Below are 25,058 nucleotides of genomic sequence, written 5' to 3' on the forward strand. Positions count from 1 at the left end.
GCACATTTTTCTTGAATTTTTCTTGAATTTCGTGTTTAAGAAAAATTTTCAAGATTTTTTTTGCTTACCCATTGGCAGATTTTTTTGCTTGTTTTATGCACAAAATCACTTCAATTTGATATTTTTGGTCTAAAAACTAGACTTATTTTCTAAGATCATTTTTCTCATCAAGAAAAAGCATTTTAATTTAAGATTTTTTTCTATTTTTACTGAAAACAAGACAAAAATGCAAAAAAATTATTTTTCTTAAAAATATTTTTTTGCAGTGTCTAATGAGTGTCTGGATTCTAGATGAATGTATTTTGGACCATTGCTCCTTACAAAACATCTTTCAGTTCAGTTACTGTACGTTCACACCGCCGCCGACTTGAGCTTCCAAAGAAGTCTGTTTTCTCTGAACTAATGTTTTGGTAGGAACGAAAGTTTAAATCGTATGTTTCTCCGGAATCAGCCAGCGAAGAACGTCTAGCCGATATTCCGATTGGTTGCTGCCGTTTTGCCGCTGCTTGCCACTGAACCGCGTCATAGCTCATTTCCATAAATTTGAGCTTCTTTCAACTTTCTGATTGATGCTCTGGTCGCTCAAAACACCCAAAACGTGACGCCGGTGGATTTGACTCTCCTTGCAGCTGAGAGAAGCCAGCTTCCATTGTAAATGAATGACTTCCGGTAACTTTGGAAGCTCAAGTCGTTGTCTTGTGAAATATACTTCAACTTTATGACTGATTCCTTAACATTATTGTCAAGAATCTGCTGATATCTGCTGAAATCCATGCCACCCTCAACTTTAACCAGATTCCCAATTTTACTATGGGTAGCAAGTTCTTTTGCCGCCATGCAGAACGCCCCTTGTTATGACCAAATAATTCAATCTTTATTTTAATCCAAAATTAAGCTGGCTTGTCCATTGTGCGTTTGCATACCTCTAGTGACTCCGATTGTGGCGTGTGTGAGGCTTCTTTCGCATCAAAGTGCAAAGTGCGTCGAATTTTTGAACGATGCACATTGACACCATCTGCAAAAAGTTGATGTTATAGGTCTTTGGAGGTGGTCTGTTCTCACCATCCTTTGCCTCTCCAATATTTTACGTGGCCTGCCGCTTCTGGCCTTAACAAGAACTGTGCCTGTGGTCTTCCATTCCTCACTATGTTCCTCACAGTGGACACTGACAGCTTATATTTCCGCCATAACTTTTTGTAGCCTTCACCGAAACCATAATGTTGAACAATCTTTGTTTTCAGATCATTTAAGAGTTGTTTTGAGGCCTCCATGTTGCCACTCTTCAGAAGAGAGTCAAAGAGAACAACAACTTCAATACCTTTTCTCAAGATTGGATGCACCTGTCTATGGCTTAATGAGCTCACCAAACCAATCGTGTTTTCCATTTAATCAGTGCTAAGTAGTTACAGGTATTCAAATCAACAAAATGACAGGGGTGCCCAAATGTATGCACCTTCGAGACTAAGCAACCCTAGGTGTGTGTGAGAAAGCAATTAAAAATATGTTAATAACTTCACGCTAACACGCAAATAACTTCAGATCTCATCGGTTCTTGCGTGTCTCATTTCAAAAATATCACATTACCGCTATGAGACACACAAGACTCAACGAGATTTCATTTTTGGTTTCAACTTTTCTAATATCCCATTACTAGGGACGCATTGACCCAATACCTGGGATTGGTACTGGGACCGATGTGGCCCTTTTTGGTTGAATCCCATAAGGTGCAGCCCAGTCTCACGAAATTTCGTTATATAGTCACGTATATTTTTTTTATTCTTTTTTCGTGCTATTATCACGAAATTTCGTGTTTTTTCGTGATCGTATAACGAATTCCTGTTTTCGTGTGATTATCATGTATTGGTTACTCAACTGTTTTGTCCTATTTTCTTACCATTGTCGCTTCGGTTTAGGGTTAGATTTACATAAAATGACATCCCTAACCAAACCCAACTCTAACCCTAACGCCAGGCGACATATAAAAAAATAAATCAGAAAAAACAGTATTAACCAATATATAAAGTGACATTGTAATGCAAGCACCAAATCTAACCCTAAACCGAAGCGACAATGGTTTAAAAATAGGAAAAAGCAGTTGAGTAACCAATACGTGATAATCACACGAAAACAGGAATTCGTTATACGATCACGAAAAAACACGAAATTTCGTGATAATATCACAAAAAAAGAATCAAAAAAATACGTGACTATATCACGAAACTTTGTGAGACTGCGTAGTAAGGTGCAGTACTGTCCATCTATAAAATGACAACTATTGAACTCTGGATCAAATCCTCATTGAAAATAACAAATGTTTTGGTTTCCTAAAGATGATGGGAGAATGCGATCATGGACCACCGCTATGTAAAGGGAGGTTTGGCAGTCGATCTCTAGTTAAGATTTTGATTTGAACTAAGCTAATCTACATCTTGTTTATTTTGCTTGCTGTCAGAAATAAACTACTCTAAAATGACTCTGTTGTTGTTATTGATTCTATGCAAAGTTTACGTGTTGCACAAAAGCCTGCTGAACCGTCTATATAGAAAATCTGAAAGGTGTGGTACTCGATTGGGCTACAGCACTGGAATAAAATGCATCATTCACACACAATAACTGTAATAAGGAGAAACATCTGAGCAATAAAATGTTCCTCTGTGCCAAAACTCCATTAGGTCTCTTTACCTCCGAAAGAGCAACATTAAATATTCTTGTGGGAAGTTTACAGCAAACCAACTACAGCACATACACAGGTGTGTAAGAAGAGCCTCTTAAAGGTACAGTACATCAGAAAGAGACTCAACAGCAGATTAAATGACGAAGAACTCAACTGAGCATGTTGGAGAAACATCTATTGTCTTCTGTTAGATGAACTGAATGACAAGACAGCAACGCAAAACCAGTAAAGCCACTGTCACTGAGTGTGTGTTTATGTGTGTGTGTTTGTGTGTGTGTGATGCTGATGCTGGCTGAAATTGCATTTTTTCTCATTACACTTACACTGATAACAGGCTTGCTGCCGTTTCTATGGCAACTATAGATCCCTCAAGCTGTGCCGTTCTGAAGGATCTCGAAAACAGTGGATGGGGCAGACACACAAACACACACGGATGTGCAAATAGAAATCGTATGTACTCTCAACTGAGCTCTATCGAGTTTCATATTTATGTGTTTCGTTACTGACCAGATTGACATCCACTGTCAGAAACAAAGGTTTAAAACTGTGCCTTTTGTGTCACTGGGGTGGATCCCTCAAAGGTTTGTTTTTGTACCTTTATAGGAATGAAATACATTAAATTTAGTAGCTTCTGTTGTACTATATTACACCCTAAGGACCTATTGTGTACCATTTAAATGTTAGGGGTACAAATTATTTAAATGTACCTTTAAAGGTACACAATAAATCCTTAACTCCCCGAGTTAACTTGTCAATTAAGAGAAAACGCTTCCCTGCCAATGACGAGTTTTTCCAGCAATCTGTATTTCCGCTATTATCCACTAGGTGGTGGTCTTACCCAACTTATAAAACACTGAAGCATCCACTGATTCAAAAACAGTAAAAACTCTGTGTATGTTTTAATCATCGCTTTGAATCTGATCTTTAACAAGAATCTTTTACAATAACGCAATTATTTCAGTTTTTCGCTCAAAATTTTGTTTTTGAAGAAATCTACCCATATTTGAGAGGTGATAAAAAGGAACAATTAACTCTTTTGCCGCCATTGACGAGATATCTCGTCAATCAAGAGAAAACGCTTCCCCGCCAATGACGAGATTTTCCGTCTTTCCGCAATACCGCTATTATCCACCAGGTGGCGCCCTTCCGCAACTTTTTAAACCCGGAAGTATTGCCCTATGGCAAGCGGCTGCACGTCCGTGTCTGTTTTAAAGATCGCTCTGGATGGGATCTCTATGAAAAGTCCGTCATAAAAATGGAATTATCTCTGCTTTTTGCTCAAAATATGGTGTTTTTGCAGAAACCTACCCATATTCAAAAGCTGATTGCAAAAGAACCACTGAAGGTAGGATGAAACGTTTTTTTTTGTTTGAAAGCAGAGGGTCTGTTCTTTCATTTGGTATATTGTATGTTTATATATTTAAAGAGGAAAATTTTCTGGAAGGCATTAAACTTTGGTGAAAATCATGAAAAACGCTGGCGCTGGCTGGCAACTTTTTTAAAAACGCTGGCTGTGAAAGAGTTAAAGGTAGGAAGAAACTTTTATTTAAAGAAAATTGTCTGTTTATATATTTAAAGAAGAAAGTTTTCTGGAAGGCATTAAACTTTTGTGAAAATCATAAAAAGTGCTGCCGCTGGTTGGCAACTTTAAAAAAAAAAAAAAAAAACGCTGGTGGGGAAAGAGTACAACCTTATTGTAAAGTGTCTAATGTAAACACCTTGTTTTAAAAATTTATGCTGGATATTCAAACAAACAGAAACAGGGCATCATTATTATGAGTATCAGTATGTGTGTGTTACCTGGGATCAAACCCTGACCTTTGTGATACTTACACAATGCTATAACTGAGCTACAAGAAACATGGAACTATCAAAAACACGTTTAAAATCAATATACATCTATATTTACTTACATTTATTTAAATACAGGCTACTAGCACAAAGAGTACTCAACATCTCCAGATACACAATGCAATTTTATCAAGTGAAACTAAGTGTTGTTTTATACTGTATGTAAAGCCCAACACCCAAGTGTTTCTTTTAATTCCGATTAAAGGAATTAAAGACGAACAAGCTTGGATAACCAAGTCAATGAAGTCCATGCCTCCCTTGCTCCTTTGTTCCTTGATTTCCCTAAATGTATGCCGACTGTGTGTCCACATTTGTTTTTCTTGTTATCGCTGTTCCGTCCTGTGAATTGGCCCCGTGGGGATTCATAAGATTTGACCTAAACCGAATTAAAGTGGGTCGAGCTAAATTGGATGAAATCAAAGCAAATCAAATCAAATGGGGCTGAATTCGATTAACCAAAATTAAAGTGAGCTGAATCGATTTTGAATGAATTGAACCAAACTCATCAAAGTAAATTCTCGTCAAATTGTCGCACTTTAGTGGGAGCAAAATGGCTACATAACAAAAAAAACTTTCCTCCTGGTGTTTAAATGTTTAAAGTAACGTTCCCCCTCTTTGGTTTTTGCCTGACATCATAAATTCTTTCTAATGGATAAAATAAAGGAACCAGTCGTCTCAAATTGTATCTATGTCCAGTGGCGGCTCATGACTGCTCATCCGAGGGGTGCAAATTTAAAATATGTGTTCGGAGTGTTATGTGTGTTGCCCGTGTTTTTAAAATATGTGTTTGTCGTGTCATGTAAAACATGTGCATCACGTGTTTTGTCAAAATAAGTTCCTGCTGCACACGCGTCAAAACCGTTTATGATAAAAGAGACACTCACGTTCACAAAATACACGCAAGACACTACCTTAACAGTAAACTCTGATTATGCATGAGATTATGGGAGTATCTGGCAAACACAAGCGTCTCTTTTATCATAAACCCTTTAGACGCGTCTGCAGCAGGCACTTATTTTGACAAGACACACATGACGTGCTACATACATGTTGTGACGAACTTCGCATCGAGTGCCCCCGAGAAAAATAGTCACTGGCCGCCACTGTCTATATCCGTAACTACTTGTGGGTCTTAGAAAACTGAAAAACTAAGCAGAGGAAAAGTTTCAAATTAATGTAAAAAAATTTGTTGTTTTTATTTGTATTGAATTTTTTTATATTAAATCCTTTAAAAGCCGTTTTCTTTCAGAGAAGCGTTTCAGCACTCGGACAGCACCATGGATTTTTTTTAAAAAGCATTACTTAAAAAATGTTTCTTATCTCATCATATCCACAGGCACAGAGCCATCATATACAATAAATCTGTAGGGTAGCATTTAAAAAACATTTAAAAACAGATGCATTTGTTTAAAACAAAGCATTTATTTACTTACCAGGCTACAGGTGAAGCAGCTCTTTATGCCTTCTAACGTCCCATAATCGGTCCTCATTTATGTCCAAGAGACTCAATAATAATCTTTTACATTTGAATGCTTTACTTTTTCATATTTAAAAGGGTTTTTGTGCTGCTGCGCATTCATGTATGTGATAAGCAAACCTGCGTTGTTGTCCCTTTTGGCGCATATTTCTAACGTGCTCATTAAATAACAAAAACACTACTGCGCCATTGACTTTAGACCAGGGTTTTGTTGGTCAATGGCGTAGTCTATTTTAGTTGCGCAAAATTGGGTGCAAATGCATTTGCTATTTAAACAATGTGGCGCAAAACGTGAAAATGATAATAGCGCCGGGTTGAAACTAGCAAAAGACACTCGCGTCGCGCATTGCGTTGCATTGCGCCGGGTGTATGATAGAGCCTTACAACTACTATAACTATTTTAACACCAAGCAAGTCCTGTATTTTATTTTCTAATTCCCGTTTTAAAACTGAAACCAAAATCTTGCATCCTTTGTATTGGTTAAGCATTAAGGACGGCACACCTTTCAGAAAACGTACAAATAAAGATTATTTTAGACGCTTGATGAGTATTTACTGTCTAAGGCTGCGTCTCAATTTATAAAAAACGGGCTAGGCCATGTCTTAAACAGAAATTGCATGCTGTGTTAATTGCACGTTAATAAAATAAGTGTCGTTAAAATGAATTTACGTTTTTTTACAGTCCGAATTTTAACAATTCATCAAAATCATTTGTATCTTCTAAGATATTTTAGGAGAAACCTCTGAGACGAGGCTGAAACTACTAACAACAGAGGACTTTTATAAAATCTTCAATATTCATCATTAATCAATAATTTTGTCTGCAGTGTCTGAAAGCTTGCAAGTTACATTTTAATAATAATCCAGAATTTGCTATTGACACCAAAACATGTTTCAGCTAATTTTTACAGTATCACATTTGATTTGGCTTTAAATTTAGAATGAAAACGACTTGTATGAATGCAAAACAAGTAAAGCTCACTGTATTACTATCCTAACCTCTTCTGAACCCCTGTGGCCTGGAGCCCGTCTTCAACAGACACTTAATGGAGATGCAGGACCTTTGCTGGCCCATCCGTGGCCTTCTCTTCAACACACGCACACATATGAGCACATACACGCTCGGGGCTTTCAACGTGACCCCAGTCGCCCTGTTTGCGTATTCAATTTCTCTCTATTTTCTCTCTGCCTTTCCTCTGAACTCAACGCGCCTGACATATTCCTGCACATATTACTCTATTCATCTTCTAGCTCTCTCTTTATTTATATTCTTCTTGCTCTCTCTCTGTTTTCTCTCTATTGCATTCCAGACTTCTCTCTGATAAATACCCTAGTTATGAATTATATTGTAGTTTGTACGGGTGAACCAACCAGAGCGCAATAATTTCTCATAGCACAACAATATAATCTGACAACCCGAACGAGCCCTTAAATAAAGGAACTAAGGCAGCGGCGCCCATACGGCATAAATTTTTCTGAAACGTTTCAGTTGAATCATCTGAATTCATAGGAAATCGTTGAATCGTACATGGGGGCTGACTTACTCACACCAGTGATAACAATACAACACACATTAATCAATATTAGTGAACATCTAAACGATTGATTGCACGCTCGATTTATCCATTTCGCATTCGTTCTTGTTACTCGATTCTTCCTGGATGTGTTAGTTTAATCCGGCAGCTGGGAAAGGATAAGCAAGTCCGAGTCTCATCTCAGTTGACAGGACACTTGATGCGTAGAGTCACAAATGAAATACATTTTCTTGCAAGCCGCGGTGTGATTCTCTGGGTTTTCACAGTTTCAGGGAGTCAAGATACAGAGGTTTAATCAGTCAACTGGGAAACTAGTCTTTAAACCATAGTGCTGCGCAATATACTGAAAATCCAAGAATACAACGATATGCAACTAATGCAACGGTATAAAGGTATGCAAATATTGTCAAATATTTAGATTGATGCAGACAGCATAGAGTCTGGTGAGACAGAGAGAGAGAGAGAGAGAGAGAGAGAGAGAGAGAGAGAGAGAGAGAGAGAGGGGGGGGGGGGCGATATTATCCCCTTTTGACATCACAAGGGGAGACAAATTTCAATGAGCTATTTTTTCACATGCTTGCAGAGAATGGATTAGCAAAACTAAGTTACACACTGCAAAAAATGATTTTTAAGAAAAAAAAATCTAATATCTTGTTTTCAGTAAAAATATCTAAAAATTCTTAAATTAAGATGCTTTTTCTTGATGAGCAAAACGACCCAAGAAAATAAGTCTTTTTAGACCAAAAATTTCATTTAAGTGATTTTGTGCGTAAAACAAGCAAAAACATCTTCCAATGAGGTAAGCAAATTTTTCTTCAATTTTTCTTGAATTTACTGTTTAGTTTTTTGCTTACCCCATTGGCAGGTTTTTTTGCTTGTTTTATGCACAAATCACTTAAATTTTATATTTTTGGTTTAAAATCTAGACTTATTTTCTTAGGTAATTTTCAGGTAAATTAAGAATCTTAATTTAAGTATTTTTAGTTATTTTTACTGAAAACAAGACACAAATACTAAGAATTTTTTTTCTTGAAAATAACTTTTTCGCAGTGTAGAAGTGCTGGGGACGCAATTATAGCAGTTAAACATGGACAAAGTCTGATTTTCATGATATATCCTCTTTAATATAATTTAAACAGATTTTATAGATACAGCACATACTTACTGTACGTGGATTAAATGTCGACAAACTATTGCTAATAATGTTGTAAATTCAGCCCAGTCTCACGAAATTTCATTAAATAGTCACGTATTTTTTTTATTCTTTTTTCGTGATATTATCACGAATTTTCGCGTTTTTTCGTGATCGTATAACGAATTTCTGTTTTTGTGTGATTATCACGTATTGGTTACTCAACTGTTTTGTCCTATTTTCTTACCTTTGTCGCTTCGGTTTAGGGTTAGATTTACATAAAATGACATCCCTACCCAAACCCAACTCTAACCCCAACGCCAGGCGACATATAAAAAATTAAATCAGAAAAAGTAGTATAAACCAATGTATAAAGTGACATTCTAATGCAAGCACCAAATCTAACCGTAAAACTGAAGCGACAATGGTTTAAAAATAGGAAGAAGCAGTTGAGTAACCAATACGTGATAATCACACGAAAACAGGAATTCGTTATACGATCACGAAAAAACGCGGAAATTCGTGATAATATCACGAAAAAAGAATCAAAAAAATACGTGACTATATCACGAAACTTTGTGAGACTGGGTAGCGTAAATTACACTCAATTTCTTACAAAAAACATTCGATTGGCTTCACAGGACGTCAGAATGTGACAAGTCGTGGAGATTACTTTTGTATTGTATATATCTGCTTTTTGAACTCTCAAAGTGGTGGAAACCTGTGACATTATACGAATCAAAGCACTGGGGTTTCTGTAAAACATATTTTTTATCAGTCAACGAAACAAAAAATGTCACAAATAAATCGGATGGCCTGAGGGTGAGTAAATAAACATCAAATTTAATTTTTTGGGTGAACTATCCCTTTAAGTATTTACTGTATAGTAAACCAACTAACGGTTTTTACCGTAGCACAATTTTTCTGATGAAATTCAGATTTTTTTTGTAAATCGACTGCGATCCACAATATATATACACTTTCAAAACCAGAGGACAGTGAAACTCAGTTGGCCACAACAAGCCAGTGACTTCTGTTTCTAAACCAGTTCAAGTGTCACATGATCGACTGTTATTCCACCGATACCCTGTCTGTCTTCAACTTAGCTCCTGAAATAGTCTCTTCAGCCTAAAATTACGCTCTGCTGCTCTCTTTTACGATGAATTCACTCCAAACACACAAACCATACACAGAAATACACTCACACATCCCTCAAGTAAAAGCAGCCTCTTTTTTAAGACACCCAGTTTTAAACCAGGCTCCATAACACACAAACAACTCAGTATGAAAACGATGACTTGCATTATTGTAATATATTGTGCTACATGCCCCATTAAGACCAGCTGGATGCCTTGACATGAGAATATAAATGATTCACACCAAACCTGACAAGAACATGTACAGGTCACATTTCACCAACCCTCCAACCTCATGAAAGATTCAAATGAAATACATTATACTTAGCATTATGAAAATCAAGTTTTCATTAAAAAAAACAATTACTTGCATTTGTAACGTGATGGGAAAAATGGTCCCTAGCTGTCACTAGGGCAGTATCCTTTAAAAAGGGTCTAATATGTACTATTTAGGTACAAATATTTAGTACAAATATGTATCACTGAGGTACTAACAAGAAGGGCCCTATCTTGCACCCAGCACAATTGACTTTGTCAGTGACGCATGTATCATTCGTATTTTGCACCGGCAGACAGCGGGTTTTTCCCTCCACAGACGCACGTCGGCAAACTAGGGAATGAACTTGCGCTCCCTGGGCGGTTCAGCGCAAAAAAAGAGGCGTGTTCCGGCGCAAACCATCCCTGATGATATTTTGCAGTTTCAAAAAACAATTGCGCCACTGACCAGAAAAAAAAAGTTTAAAGTCAGTGGCACGTTGCGCGTGGTTCATTATGCTATTTTAAGGGCGCATGCTTGACCATAATGTATAGCGTGCACAACACGCACACACTTTGCTTATCTAATCTACACAGATGCAACAGTTATTTTTGCAAATCATAAATTGTTACAATAAAAAATATTAACACATGAGATAAGGGAAATCATTGTGGTGAGCATTGTGGTGATAGTTTTTATTTATTGTGTGGCTGCATTAAAAAATTCTCATGCAAATAACGATTAAAATATTTTCATACGTTTGTTGTGTGGCTGTATTACGTTTGTTTTATGTAAATAATAATTAAAATGTTTTCATAAGAACCTTAATGTATGTGAACTTGATTTGTAAGAGTACTTTGGGGTTGGACTGCTTGCGTTTCTTGGCTTTCAGCGGTGAGGGTGGACGCAGTGATGTCCTCTGCTGGCGTCAGGTCATGTGTAGAGGCAGATCCATCTCCAGTTACACGGCGTGCCGATTTATGCTGGCAAGCTTGGGATTCCCCCATCTCCTGACATCATTGTAGCGCTTGCGGTGCAATGTTCTGGGGATGCCAGCTGATGAGACTGTGGCTATTTCCTCTCACGCCTGTTTAACCGACGCTGATTTGGGTGGGTTTCTCCTATCCCCATACAAAACAACTTTTCTGTCTTTGACTGCTCTTACAAGAACGTGGGTCTCCTCGGCTGTGAACCGCTCCTGGCGTGCGCCTGGTAAATCCGTCATAATAATAGCAACCCGCCATGGTGTACAACGTGTGTACAACAGGTTCCAGTTACACCGAATCAAATATTGTGGTGCAAACAACAAAAAAATGTGATGTCCACGTACTAAGTTTCAGAAAGATTTTTCAAATATAAAAGATTCATAAGTAACAATTCTTTTTTGTACAAATTCAGTGCAGGAAGTACAGTGGAAATCCTTATATGGGCACTTTAACCCGAAATATCACACACACCCAACAACCAAGAGCTGACACCAAATCCAAATCACCAAATAAGTTGTTTGTGAGGGAAATTTAAAGGGGACAGAGAATGAAAAAACATTTTTACCTTGTCTTTGTTGAATAATGGTAGTATACCAGTGCCGGTCCTAGATGCTGGGGGGCCCTAAGCAAAGCTTTGTGTGGGGCCCTCTGTCAGTGCATTCAGACCCTTATAGCATAGCACACATACATCTCGGAGACGTCTATTTGATGTCTGCGTTTACATCTGCAAGATGTCTTATTTAAATTGTTTTCTCATCTGCAATACGTCTGTGAGACGTCTCCTAAAAGATGTCATATAGACATATTGAAGATGTCTGCAAGACGTTTTTGATTTAGAATGTATGTAAAGCAGCTCTTTTCCTTTATAAGATGTTTTTACACACCAGATGTATTCCAGATCTCCAGATCTTTACCAGGCATCTCACAGACGTACCTGTGCTATCTGGGTAAAACCCAGTCAATGTTGCTGTTAGTTAGTTGTTAACTAACCACATAGTGTATTATCTTATAGCTGTATAATATTCCCATATGCACATTACTTTGAAACCCTGACTGATAAACTTGCTGATTATAACATGAAACATGTATTTGCTGATAAGTTGTTTTGATTTAAAATGTGTTGTGAGAAGCACTAAAAAATTAACCTGATCTAAATGAATGTAATGAATCAAATTAAATTACATATAAATACATACTGTTAATACACAGGGGTTAAATTGGGATTTGTTATGTGGGGGGGGGCTCTGTGGGGAGGGTTACTTCGAGGGGTAACATGTTTAATACTGATGACAGCAAAGCCACTGGTGTGTTTCAATGACATTCTGGACCTCTGATAGGATTTGATAAGTTTCAGCTTTAAAAGAGCATTTCACCCGTAGAAACATTAATCTTTATTGAAAGTGTTATATTTGTAGTCGAAATGTAACATACATTTAGAATTTGGTGCCTATTTTACAGAGAAAAGGGGTGTTTGTAGTCTCATTCCCTCAACAAAGACATTGCACTTCCTTCTTTCAATGATGCAAAATGATGATTTTTACATCATTGAAAGAAGGATGTGCAACACTGAAATCTGTATTTCTCCTGTCTCAGCAGCAACTGAGGAAATGATGCATGACCATTCAAAAACATGACTGGAGTTCTAACTATACAAAGCTTAATGCAAATGGGTGAAGTGTCCCTTTAAAGCAACACCAAAGAGTTTTTTTTACCTTAAAATAACGCTTCCAAAACAGTTTCAGTCGTTCATCCACTCTAAACAGGGTGAACAGCACTTTCACATTCGCTTTGCAGCCCTCTATCGGCCAAAACCGCACTAAAGAAGTTTCCAAACGTCGGGTAGTGGTCCTGTAGTCCGAGTGAATACTACAAAAACTTGCTTCACGGCAGACCTACAATCCAATCAGAGCCAGCTATGCCTCAGTATTTATGACAGTGGGTCATGGACAATTACGCTTCTAACCTGTAGGGGGAGCAAAGAGCCAAAACTCTTTGGTGTTGCTTTAAAGCTGTCACAGAGGTTGACCCCAAATATTTTAAAAATAGTGTCTGATTTTAAATATTGCAAATCTATGAGTTTGACACCCTATATCCATTTGTTGCACATGTCATTATGCACAACTGATCAAACTTTAAAGGAAGTTAAAAGAATCAATCTCCTTGAATAATTCTAGGCATAAGATGCCCAAAAAGACTCAATTAACAAGATAAGGTACAACACACAGTACTGTATCAGCAACATGTCTTAGAAATTAGCCATAGAGATTCCCTATGCTGGTCAGCAGCTACAATCATATAGTTAGGTTTGATTTGTGTAATCAAAATACATTATTTTATTATCTATACAATGAGTTATATCCAGTGTTATCCAGTTAACATACTGTAATTAAACGAGTGACATATACTTTAATCCTTTACAAATTTCAAGTCTTCTATTAAGTTTTCTCGACGTGGGCACCATTCTTACCTCTCTCTCTCTCTCTCTCTCTCTCTCTCTCTCTCTCTCTCTCTCTCTCTCTCTCTCTCTCTCTCTCTCGCTCTCTCTCTCTCTCTCGTCAAATTATCCTGCACGAGAGCGCGTTCTTGAAGTTCAAAGGAAAAAGCGCGTGTTTTCGCGGCAATTGCGTCACCCAATTCGCGTCATTTGAATCGCCCCATGCTAGGACGCGTGTCTTTACATTGACTTAATCTGCTCGCGCAAATCCTTTATCTTGTTCCCTTGCTTCACGTTTTTTTCCCTTTATTCTGCTCCAGACGGATAGCTTTGTCTTTGTTTTAAATCAATGGTGGGCATATAATATGCGCATCGTTACCAAATCACTCTTCTGCGTCATGCACGCGGCCGTTTCTAAATTTGAAGGCTGCAACCTCCGGATCATGTCGCATATGCGCGCTGCATACGTCATCAAGCCTGATTTATTTAAGTTAAATAAGCATTTCATTTGCAAGTCATAAGCATAATATAACAATTAACCATTAACTAAGAATAATAGTCAACATTATAATTGTTAATATTCTAAAATACGTTTTTATGACGCATATGCAGCCTACAAATGTGACCTCTGAAGGCTGCAGCCTTCGGATTGAGAAACTGCCTGCATGTTGTCCGAGTACATATCAGTGATTTAAGAAATCATTAAGTATTTTTAAAAACCCGCACAAATTCGGAAGTTTGCAAATTATTTAAATTATAGCGTCTTGTTTTCATTAAACATAATAATATTTTTTCTTTGATATAATGGTTTTAAATAATTCTGAGATCAAGGGGGCCCTCTAGTGGTGCGGGGCCCTATGCAAATTGCGTACTTTGCGTATAGGAAAGACCGGCACTGTAGTATACCCACATTCACAAACATACAAAAAGTGCTAGACATGCTAAACATCTCAGTCTCATAGAAATTCCTCTTTTAGAAATGTCAGCCAGAAAACCGCCCAATCTGAAAAACTGATGCTTATGACATCACAGGCATCTCACTGCCCCTCCACTTTAAAATAATTGGCTACATTTTTTGAGTGGCAGCAAAGTCAGCCAATCAGTAATGAGATTGCAAGTTAAGCCAGTAGGGGGAGCCAAATAGGTGCAAAACCACTTGTTTAAAATCCCCCACCCTAATAGAGCTATCTGAGAGAGGTTTTTAGGAAGCTTCTAAGGCATTACAAACCCAAACAAAAAAAATTTTGTCTACATGTCACATCACAGAACAAGGATAAATACTCCGTTCAATCATTCTATGTCACCTTTAAGCTTGTTCAGCTTCCCAATGAATCCAGCACTATGGAAACAATGGATATAGTTTGTATATCCAGGGTAGCAGTGGAGTTATGCTTGCGTGTTTGTTTTAACGCTGGACTTCACTGAAATGGGGCGGTCCTAACTGGGTCATGAGTCGCATGCGGTATGTAAAACTGCATTAAATATGCAAGTGCATATAATGTTAGCAACACAAACATGTAGTGAATCATAAGTTATCCAGAGATAGTGGGATAATGTTTTGTGTGTGTTTTGCCTGCTCGTGATTCTCTCTGCCCGCGGTACGCCTCCAGGAGCTCAGGTTTATTCGAAAAGAATCAGTTCAGCTGATCTGTCTTTTATAAATCTGATAAAACTAAAGACTCTATATGAAGGATATAATACTACTCTATAGGTCAGTGGTCTCCAACAAGGTGCCCGCATGGAGTCTGCGAGTTGCTCGCCACAGGACATTCTATTAATAGCATCAATTATAACATTTATTACATGTTGCCGTCTTTTATGTATGTTACCATTTTAAACAATGATAAAACATTTCAACAGGTAAAATAAAATAAAATTAACAAGATAAACAAAATTGTTTTGAGTTGACCATATCAAAGAAGTAGCCCTCCAGATTGTTATATCCGTTGTCGTAGCCAGTGTTGGGGAAAGTTACTTTTAAAAGTAATGCATAACAATATTAAGTTACTCCCCAAAAAAGTAACTAATTGCGTTACTTACCGTATTTTTGTTCGGACAATAAGCCGCGTTTTTTTTCATAGCTTGGCTGGTGCTGCGTCTTATAGTCAGGTGCGCCTTGTAAGTCAGTATGAATTAATTTTGACATATATTAGGCAAGAGACAATACCGTCTACAGCCGTGAGAGTCTGCTATATGCTGTTAATGTATTTATGTAATTCAATGGATTCTGTGATGTGGAATGGCGAGTATGTGGAGTTCACGCTAGTTGGCTTGTTCGGTTAATTTAGACTATTCAACCTTCCAGACATGTTCTGTATGCTATGGTTTATCGTTTAAATAACTGATAATATTACTTTAATGTACAGACATTTATTCAGCCTGCTGTTCTGTCTTCTATTGTTTAGTTAAATAACTTGCCTTTAGAGATTAAAGGCGCTCTATGCATTTTTGACGTTTTTGTCAAACAGTGACCCCTAGAGTCGCTGGAGAATACTTGCAACGTAATTTCCCACTCCCACTCTAGTACACCTCCGAAAATAATGACCAGGTAATGTTTCACAATTTCATACAAATATTAGGCTACTGCATAGTCTACTAAACTATTGATGATGGTAATAGGATAATAAGAAGTTTATGCCAAGTGTAGAGTAGGCATATAATAATAAAGTAGCCTACTGCGTTTGCTGGCTTATAATGTTTTTACATGATTGCAGGTAAATCACAATTAAACAGTCTATAGTCTATGTCTACTGTATAATTTCATGTGTGTTCTTTTATTGTAATGTAAACATTACAAAATGCCATGACAAAGTTAATTGTTTACATTGCATTATTTCATGTCATTGGTCGTTATACTGTCACTATACATGATTATTGCTATTTATCATAATAATTTGCCAATTGTGCATGTTTACACTATTTAAACCTCTAGGCTTATTTATGTCCTGATCATTATGTGAGATATTGACAACTGTTGTCACGATAATCACATGACATACTACAAGCAAGTGCAACAACATACTGTACAACATAGACCACCAACAAGTTTACAAATAAGAGATTTACATACTAGTCCATCAACAAGATCGCCAGATCACCATCCCTGTTGCATCCAGTGCTGTCTTTTAGCTCACGCCAACAAGTAAAAACCTGACCGAGTGGGACTCTTGTCCGGTTCCTAACGCGGTCAGATTCTCTTTTCCTTTTCCTACTCTCTTCCGAACGCGCTTTCTTAACTTTTAAATCGTTTAGCCTCACGTCTCAAATTTGCGCGTGCAGTTGTTGTTATAGGCTTGATCGACTTCATGCGGCGCTGCAAGAACCGACAGCCGGATGACGTCAAAGTGCCGTCTCAGATCATTCTCGCGGTACTTTGACGTCATCCGGTGGTCGGTTCTTGCAGCGCCGCACAAAGTCGAACAAGCCTAACGTGTGTGACGTCGTTGCCGTAAAGCAAGTTGTGATTATCGCGAGATTTGTCAGGGGCGGTTCTCTCAAGCTTGCATTGCTGGTTTTGCTAGCGGCGTCCTCCCCGAGCTTCAACAGGAGGATGATTCGCCCTACTATGACTTTGTTTACCACCGAAATAACTTTGAAGCTGTAATAAAAAGGTAAAATAACTGCATAGTGTGCCTTTAAATGTCTGTTCTTCGTCTTGGATTTTGTGAAATAATTTTCTAAATAAACGCGACATATAGTCCACTGCAACTTATTTTGTCTTAATGATGCATTTTTAAATGATGCGGCTTATACTCCGGTGCGGCTTATAGTCTGAAACATATGGTAGATACTTTTATAGAAAGTAATACTTGTGTTACTTTCAAGTTACTTTGCGTTACCTTTTCTTTTTTGATCTCTTTAGTCATTGCTGGTGTTTTTGACTGAAAAGATCTGCATTTAAAAAATTGCATTTTCCATCACAAAAATGTCATGCCCTGGCCTGCCTTCTCCATTTCTAACTCAAACTGTTCCTGCTCATGCACGCACACATAGAGTGTGTACGTGACTACGTTCAGTTTAATACCATACTTTTTTAAAATATAATAAAGTAAACTGAAAAGTAACTTGCGTAATTATTTTAAAAAGTAACTCAAATATTAATGTGTACATGCGTTACTTTACTCGTTACTTTAGAAAAGTAATATTATTACGTAATGCACGTTACTTGTAATGCGTTACCCCCAACACCGGTTGTAGCCCTTGCTCGCAAAAAGGTTGGAGACTGCTGCTATACTTCAGATGAGCATGAGATAAGCAGAAACAGATTGTGTTATGAAAGCTTTAAAAGAAGTTAATGGCTTCATTTACTTTATGCAAAATATAACTTCATTAAATTACAGATAGTTCCTATGAAAGGTGTGAGCATCCGTATATGCACGTGTGCAGCAGTTCCAGCTCCGTATCTGTATTGTTTTTCTTCTGCATTCATGCGTGCGAGTCACCAAGGTTAATGTTTATAACCTTTACATTAATCTACTAGCATTCCTCACCATCGGCCTGGCTTCCGGCAGCTGGCCCCTGGCAGTTAAAGACCCTATGGGAGCAAATGAATGTGCATCCACACATCTGCTCATGACAGTTTATCTTGTGTACACGTGTTTGTGCGAGAGCCAAACAAACCTTAAAGCACACCTACCATTAACACGCACAAATACACCGTATTTCCCTACGGACAAGCAGCACGGAGGTGAAACAAATCACATTCTTAATATCTAAACGCTTGTTCTAGGAAAAAAAACACAGAGCTTAAAATAGATCAAATGGAGAAATGTGACCCTGTGTGTGAAATCCAGGCAAAAGTCTTATAATCTAATTATGATATTAGCAAAGTATACATCGATTTCAGTCTTTGACATCTTAGTCAATATTAAAGATATCAAAGTTATTTACAAAGAATGTTTTTATGCATGACATTTATGTAGGACACAGGATAACGCAAAAACAAAAAATGTGTTTGGTTAATAATGTTAAACCAATAGTGCATAAAAGATATTGCTGTCTTTTATGACTATGCACCTTTGTGAAAGTGGGTCCTCTGCACTTTAGCACAAACTGTATAGACTGTGTGTATAAAGTGCCTTAAAAACAAAAAATCCCTTAATGCAAACAAATTTTACAAACATGAAATTCTCCTCAAACCGCACTCTGCACTTTTTTTGCTAAATTGTATTGTTTTGTGAAATAAAAACGCTCTGATATAAGGCATTCAATGGTGTAGGTGTATTCCTCTGGAAAAGAAAAAAATATACACCCACCTAAAGGATTATTAGGAACACCATACTAATACTGTGTTTGACCCCCTTTCGCCTTCAGAAGTGCCTTAATTCTTCGTGGCATTGATTCAACAAGGTGTTGAAAGCATTCTTTAGAAATGTTGGCCCATATTGATAGGATAACATCTTGCAGTTGATGGAGATTTGTGGGATGCACATTATCCTGCTGGAAGTAGCTATCAGAGGATGGGTACATGGTGGTCATAAAGGGATGGACATGGTCAGAAACAATGCTCAGGTAGGCAGTGGCATTTAAATGATGCCCAATTGGCACTAAGGGGCCTAAAGTGTGCCAAGAAAACATCCCCCACACAATTACACCATTGCATTAATGAGAAATTGAACAGGTGTTCCTAATAATCCTTTAGGTGAGTATATGTGTGTCTTATGCATTGTCTCATGCGATTTTCTCAATATTTTGATTTTTGCATCCTCAGATTCCAGATATTTAAATAGTTTCATGGATGAACATTGTCATATCCTAACAAACCATACATCAATTGAAATCTTATTATTCACACTGCAAAAAATTATTATTAAGTATTTTTGTCTTGTTTTCAGTAAAAATATCAAAAAAATCTAAAATTAAGATGCTTTTTCTTGATGAGCAAAACGACCCAAGAAAAAAAGTCTAGCTGTTAGACCAAAAGTATAAAATTTACGTGATTTTGTGCATAAAACAAGCAAAAAAATCTGCCAATGGTGTAAAAAATCTTGAACATTTTTCTTAAACACTAAATTCAAGATAATTACCCCATTGGCAGATTTTTTTGCTTGTTTTATGCACAAAATCACTTAAATTTGATATTTTTGGTCCAAACTCTAGACCTATTTTGTTGGGTCGTTTTGGTCATGAAAAAAAGCATCTTAATTTTAGAATTTTTAGATATTTTACTCAAAACAAGACAAAAATACTAAGATTTTTTTCTTGAAAATCTTTTCTTTTTTGCAGGGCACTACAAAAAATGACGTTCTTTCTTAGTATTTTTGTCTTGTTTTCAGTAAAAATATAAAATAAAAGTCTTAAATTAAGATGTATTTTCTTGATGAGCAAAATTACCTAGGAAAATAAGTCTAGTTTTTAGACAAAAAATGTAAACTTTAAGTAAATTAGTGCTCAAAAAAAGCAAAAATCTGCCAATGGAATAAGAATTTTTTTCTTGAAATAAGTTTACTTTTTCATAAACACTTAATTCATGAAAATATTTCTTATGATGTTTCTTAAAGTTATATTTTTTGTCTAAAAACTAGATTTATTTTCCAAGGTCATTTTGCTCATCAAGAATCAATATTTTGGGTTTTTTCTGAAAAAAAGACAAAAAACCCCAAGAAAGTCATTTTTTTTACAGTGCTGTAATTTTTGGCACTTCAAATGACAAAAAAAAAAAAATCAAGAAAGGTAGCTTTTAGATTTCAGTACCTTTAAAAAATAAACTATAAATGCGTGAATGTAAATAGCATCAGTGTGATATGTCCTGCATTCGGTCACATTCATTGCAGGATGTATGAAAACGTGTGTTTACCAAAAAATATATATTTGAATGCCAACTGTTTTATGTGATATTCCCAAAGCTGGTTTGTAAGCTAGACCCTTTCTGCATAAAATACATGAAGAATAAAAAACTTTCTGGAGAGAGAGAGAGAGAGATAGAGAGAGATAGAGAGAGCAAATGTGACATACCCCTGGTAGAGTCTTCTGTTCATGCAGTGCATTCTGGGCTTTGATGGCTGATTCACGAGCACAGTAGGTGAGAAATGCACAGCCTGTAAAAATGAGACAAGAATTAGATACAGAACTGAACACTTCTACACACATACATCTCTCTCTCTCTCTCTCTCTCTCTCTCTCTCTCTCTCTCTCTCTCTCTCTCTCTCTCTCTCTCTCTCTCTCTCTCTCTCTCTCTCTCTCTCTCTAAAACAAACATGCACGCTTCTAACAAAGCTTTCTGTTCTGCCTCCATCCAGCCATTTATCAAAAGAAAATTTTATTTGAATTAAGTGTTTAAGAAAAAATAAATCTTATTTCACAATTTTTTTCTCACCCCATTGGCAGATTTTTTGCTTGTTTTAAGGACAATTTCACTTGAATTGTATATTATGTCTTAAAACTAGACTTATTTACTTAGGTCAATTTGCTCATCAAGTAAAAGCATCTTAATTTAAGAATTTTTTTATATTTCTACTGAAAACAAGACAAAAATACTAAGTAAGAAAGTCATTTTTTGCAGTGTTTACTATCCTGCGAGCCCCCGGGAGAGGAGTTATCCAACAAAAAAGACGACGGAGAGTCATTGTTTTATTCAAAGACGTCATAATGTGGTAACTATTTAAATGCAAATACATATATTTGGAACAGCTGTTCCTTTTGGTTAAATTGCTCTAGTTTAAAGTAGTTCCAGTTAACGACTAACTTGTTGTTATGATGACGTGTGTCATGTGATGTATCAATTAGGGCTGTGCAAGAATATCGATCAAACGACCTCCTCCGCCGCTGTAGTTATCGCTGTCCATTCGGCCACGGTCTCAGAAGTTAGCGGGAGTGAGAAAATGGCAGAAAATTTAAAAACGCCTGAAGCTTTCAAAGTCAACGTGTGAAAGCACTTTGGCTTTAAAAAAAATGTAAAAAAATAAAGAAAAAGTATTGCAATGTATCGCAGCATGCAACGCATCGTACCGTGACACATCGAACCATGCAGCGTACCGCGATATTTATCGTATCGTACGATGAGGCCCTTGCCAATACTCAATAGGGCAGATGCATTACGTCCAAATTCATTCATACTATCCATATTCATACTATATACTACTTACTGGTTTAACGGTCGATGAGTATTAATGACTACTTTCACAGTATGTGATTCCGGTTGCTAAGTGTTTGCTTAAATCAAAAGGGCCTAAGATAATCTAGTTTTAGATGCAACCGGGGACCCTTCAATGTACTACTCTAAGTCTATGGGATTTATTTCAGCCAGTTTTATCACCCACTAGGTGAAAATCCTAAGTAATGTCTCAACTCTCCTCAACAAGCTGCACAGTTTGATATATCATTCATGTCCACAGTACTAACAGCGCAGAATGAGTTAATACTGTAGTTAGGGTCGAGAGTTGTTCAAATCCATTTGGCAAGTAATGCTTGCCTTAGCACATGATGTTATTCAAGAACTGTGCTATTGATGATTGTATTGAAACTCATTAAAGCCAAGGACAGGTTTTTACATATTTATGTATGAGAAAAGAAACATGACAGGTGTAAGACAGAGAAATAAAAGATCAAATCAGCAGAAATCTGCTTAAATGTTTGACTTTAATGTCACCAGCATATTAAAATGCTCCATTACTTTGTACAACTAAAACATCTTCACATACAGTACACAAAAATCTCATTATGTGTCCAAATGGTAATAACAAAATCAGTCACATCATTTCAATTCACACACATATTTGTCACCCTGGACCACAAAACCAGTCATAAGTCACATGGATATATTTGTAGCAATAACCAAAATGATCTATTTTATGCCAAAAATCCTTAGGACATTAAGTAAAGATCATGTTTCATGAAGATATTTTGTACATTTCCAACCAAAAATATATAAAAAAAAAAATGTATTTATGATTAGTAATATGTGTTGCTAAGCATGTCATGTGGACAACTTTAAAGCGATTTTCTCAATATTTAAATTTTTTTGCATCCTCAGATTCCAAATCATACATCAATAGAAATCTTTTTATTCAGCTTTCAGATGATGTGCAAGTTAAATCTGCCAATGGAATAAGAAAAAAATTCTTGAAATAAGTTTTTTATAAACACTCTATTCAATAAAAAAATGTATTATTCCATTGGCAGATTTTTATGCTGGTTTTCATTCGCTTACATTTTTTTTTTTTGTCTAAAAACTACACTGCAAAAAATGATTTTCAATAAAAAAAATCTTAGCATTTTTGTCTTGTTTTCAGTAAAAATATCTAATTAAGATGCTTTTTTTTGATGAGCAAAACAACCCAAGACAATAAGTCTAGTTTTTAGACAAAAAATATCAAATTTAAATGATTTTGTGCATAAAACAAGCAAAAAAATCTGCCAATGGGGTAAGCAATTTTTTTAATTATTTATTTAGTGTTTAAGAAAAATTTTCTTTTTTTTTGCTTACCCATTGGCAGATTTTTTGCTTGTTTTATGCACAAAACACTTACATTTGATATTTTTGGTCTAAAAACTAAACTTATTTTCTTAGGTTGTTTTGCTCATCAAGAAAATACATCTTTATTTAAGAATTTTTAGATATTTTTATTGAAAACAAGACATAAAAAAATAAGTAAGAAAGTCATGTTTTGCAATGCTGTAATTTGTGTCACTTCAAATGACAAAAAAAAAACAAACAAGAAAGGTAGAGCTTAAAGGTTTCAGTACCTTTACCAAACAAAACTACCACGATCTAACTAATGTTTAATCCACATATATTAATATAAAATAGTGTAATACTTATCACATTTAACAAACAGACAAATTTACACTAAATATAACGATTTAACTAGAATAAACATTTTCATTTGCAATATAGCCTGACCTAATTTTATACGAAAAAAATCGTATTTAACCTGGTGACAGTTTTTTGTTTTCAGTAGAAATATAAAAAAAATTCTTAAATCAATGTGTATTTTTGATGAGCAAAATTACCTAAGAAAATAAGTCTAGTTTTTAGTCATAAAATATAAAATGTAGGTAAATTTGTGCTTAAACAAGCAAAAATATTATAATAACTTTTTTCAAGATTTTTTCTCACCTCATTGGCAGATATTTTTGCTGGTTTTAAGACAAATTTTTTTTTGTATATAAACTAGACTTCTTTTCTCAGGTAATTTTGCTCATCAAGAAAAAGCATTTTAATTTTTAGATAAAGAATTTTTTGATATTTCTACTGAAAACAAGACAAAAATACTAAGTAAGAAAGTCTTTTTATGCAGTTTATGTCTACTGTACATGCGAGTGTACCACTAAAAGTTGACAAATTAGGTTGTCAGGGTATTTTTTTATTGAGATTTATATGTATAAATCTGGAATCTGAGGATGCAAAAAAATGTAAATACTGAAAAAAAATCACCTTTAAAGTCACAATGAAATTGAAAACACATGCTGCATTTTTTACAAATGACTTCTGAGCTTAATTCATCATACGATAAAACAACATACAGTATGATTATCCAAATAAACCTCCACCCCTAACTCCGACATCACTGGGGCTAAAGTAGATCATAAAAACGTACAAATGAGATGGAAAACTAGCCACCTTGTAAAATAGGTACGTACTAAATAGGTAAGATAATATACTGTAGACACCTCACTTCATTTCTTCAATGGGGCCAAAGGCTGTCACACATATATGACCTGCTGTCATATATCACACAAGGGTCACATCTGAGGCACAGGACTGGAAAAGAGATTGAGGGTCTTGCTATTGATCAGGTTAATCAATCAAGAATCTCTCATACAAGAACTCTCCTGAGTGAGTTTTATGCCGAGCTGTGCACCCAGAAATCTTTTCCCTTCTGAACTTGGTTATGACCCGGGAGAAACGCTCCACTAGTGTTTCAACTGCCCTGACCTTGTATCCTGAACTCATCACCTTTTTTTCCCAAGAGAGCCACTGACAATGATTTCCAATCACCATGGTCATGCATCAATCATTCCTGTCGATTTGAACATTTACATCAGTAAATAGTCTACTGTACATGCAAGTGTACCTCTAAAAGTTGACAAATAAGGTTGTCACGAGGGTAATTTTTTAATTGAGATTTACATGTATAGAATCAGAAAACTGAGGGTACAAAAAATCTAAATATTGAGAAAATCACATTTAGGGTCACAATGAAAAAAAAATGTAATTGTTTGGGAATATTGTGGTATTTTTTGCAATTGACTTATCTGTTTATCTTATCTGCAATTGACTTATACACATTAAAAAAAATTTTTTTATACATATATGTACAGTATACTAAATGGTACATAATGGGATCATTTAAACTTGGTCCTGCAAAGTTTAGCTCCAACTTTTCTCAGCACACCTGCCTGGAAGTTGCTAATATCTTTAAAGGTTAAAGTATAGTCCCGTTTTTACGCATACACGAGGGTCTGCGTACAGTGCGCATGACGCATTTTCATCATCAGAAGAGTGCTTGCGTACTATACGGATTTTTCAAACCCTGCGTACCTTGTACGCGTAGGGTCGTGCATGCACCTACAGGATAATGTAGTATGTAGTCCAGGAGATGCATTGCAATTTGTCACGATGTGCATGCGTCGAAC

The 25,058-nt window shown here is 36.2% G+C and overlaps 1 protein-coding gene across 2 annotated transcripts in view; it reads right to left on the reverse strand.

The window, feature by feature from the left end:
- The window catches only part of LOC135744330 (CUGBP Elav-like family member 5), a 241,801-nt gene that overhangs the window by 207,943 nt on the left and 8,800 nt on the right, over positions 1–25,058 (reverse strand). For both annotated transcript variants that reach the window (XR_010530725.2, XM_065262359.2), the window contains exon 2: positions 20,436–20,518. Coding sequence is in view for 1 of the 2 variants with exons in the window: in XM_065262359.2 (XP_065118431.1) it covers positions 20,436–20,518 (83 nt within the window). In the remaining variant the exon portion in view is untranslated. The remainder of the gene's footprint in view (positions 1–20,435; positions 20,519–25,058) is intronic.

The sequence above is a fragment of the Paramisgurnus dabryanus genome, chromosome 6 (assembly GCF_030506205.2).
Source record: "Paramisgurnus dabryanus chromosome 6, PD_genome_1.1, whole genome shotgun sequence".
Taxonomy (NCBI): Eukaryota; Metazoa; Chordata; class Actinopteri; order Cypriniformes; family Cobitidae; genus Paramisgurnus; species Paramisgurnus dabryanus.